Consider the following 870-nt stretch of genomic DNA (forward strand, 5'->3'; position numbering starts at 1 on the left):
GCGAATATTGAAATAGCAAATTTCTTAATTTAATGTTATGAATTTTTCACAAGTTTCACTGTAGATAATCTATGCCATTGCTGTGCAATCAAGAAGGTTCGTACGAACTATTCACTAACTATATACTAGATATATACTAACTTTATATACTACCTATATTACTTATATACTTACTATACACACCCAATTCTCGAACATTTTGTTCTAATCCATTCTTTTTGGCCACAGGCACAAAGCCAATCCTGCGGATGGGGCCCCTAATTTCCAGAATTCCGAGTGTCAATTACTGGATGGTGTCAGTGTGTGGTTTGACATGTACGTCAACAGCGACCACGAAAGCGACGAGGTGCCTAAGGTATGCCTTGTTATATACTATAGATGCGTGTGTATGGGTTTAGGGGTTTAGGGTTTTAGGGTGTTGTGACAATACTGGGAGCTGATTAAAAACCCTAAAACAACCCTAAAACCCTTAACCCTAAATCAATATAATTCCAACTTTCAAGGTATGACGTTTTCTATGACATTGCCAAACAAGTACAAGTAACAACACACTATCGAGTATTGGCCCACCATTTTGGTTTTAGAGTTACAAGGATTTAGGGTTTTAGGATTTTTAGGTTTAGGGTTGCAAACTATTTATCCAATATGTAGGTTGCAGTTTGTGGTGGGATGTCCCACATCAATGCGGCCATCTCCAGCAGAAAACTCTCGGAGCTGTTACAGCTGATTGTGGATTCTGTGCCAAATGCCCTGCCCGAGCAGCCGGTAGCAGAGGTATGTTACTTGTATATAAATGTATATAAATGTATACATATACATACACACACACACACACACACACACACACACACACACACACACACACACACA

The 870-nt window shown here is 39.2% G+C and overlaps 1 protein-coding gene across 1 annotated transcript; it reads left to right on the forward strand.

The window, feature by feature from the left end:
- Nucleotides 1–228: 228 nt before the first annotated feature.
- Nucleotides 229–774, forward strand: SARC_17508 (hypothetical protein; the record flags this gene model as incomplete). The annotated part of the gene is made up of 2 exons (XM_014288398.1): nt 229–355; nt 652–774. Coding segments are annotated over 2 exons (250 nt in total), but the record flags the coding sequence as incomplete, so codon positions are not given.
- Between the last annotated feature and the right edge of the window lie 96 nt (nt 775–870).

Source organism: Sphaeroforma arctica, assembly GCF_001186125.1.
Source record: "Sphaeroforma arctica JP610 unplaced genomic scaffold supercont1.11036, whole genome shotgun sequence".
Lineage (NCBI taxonomy): Eukaryota > Ichthyosporea > Ichthyophonida > Sphaeroforma > Sphaeroforma arctica.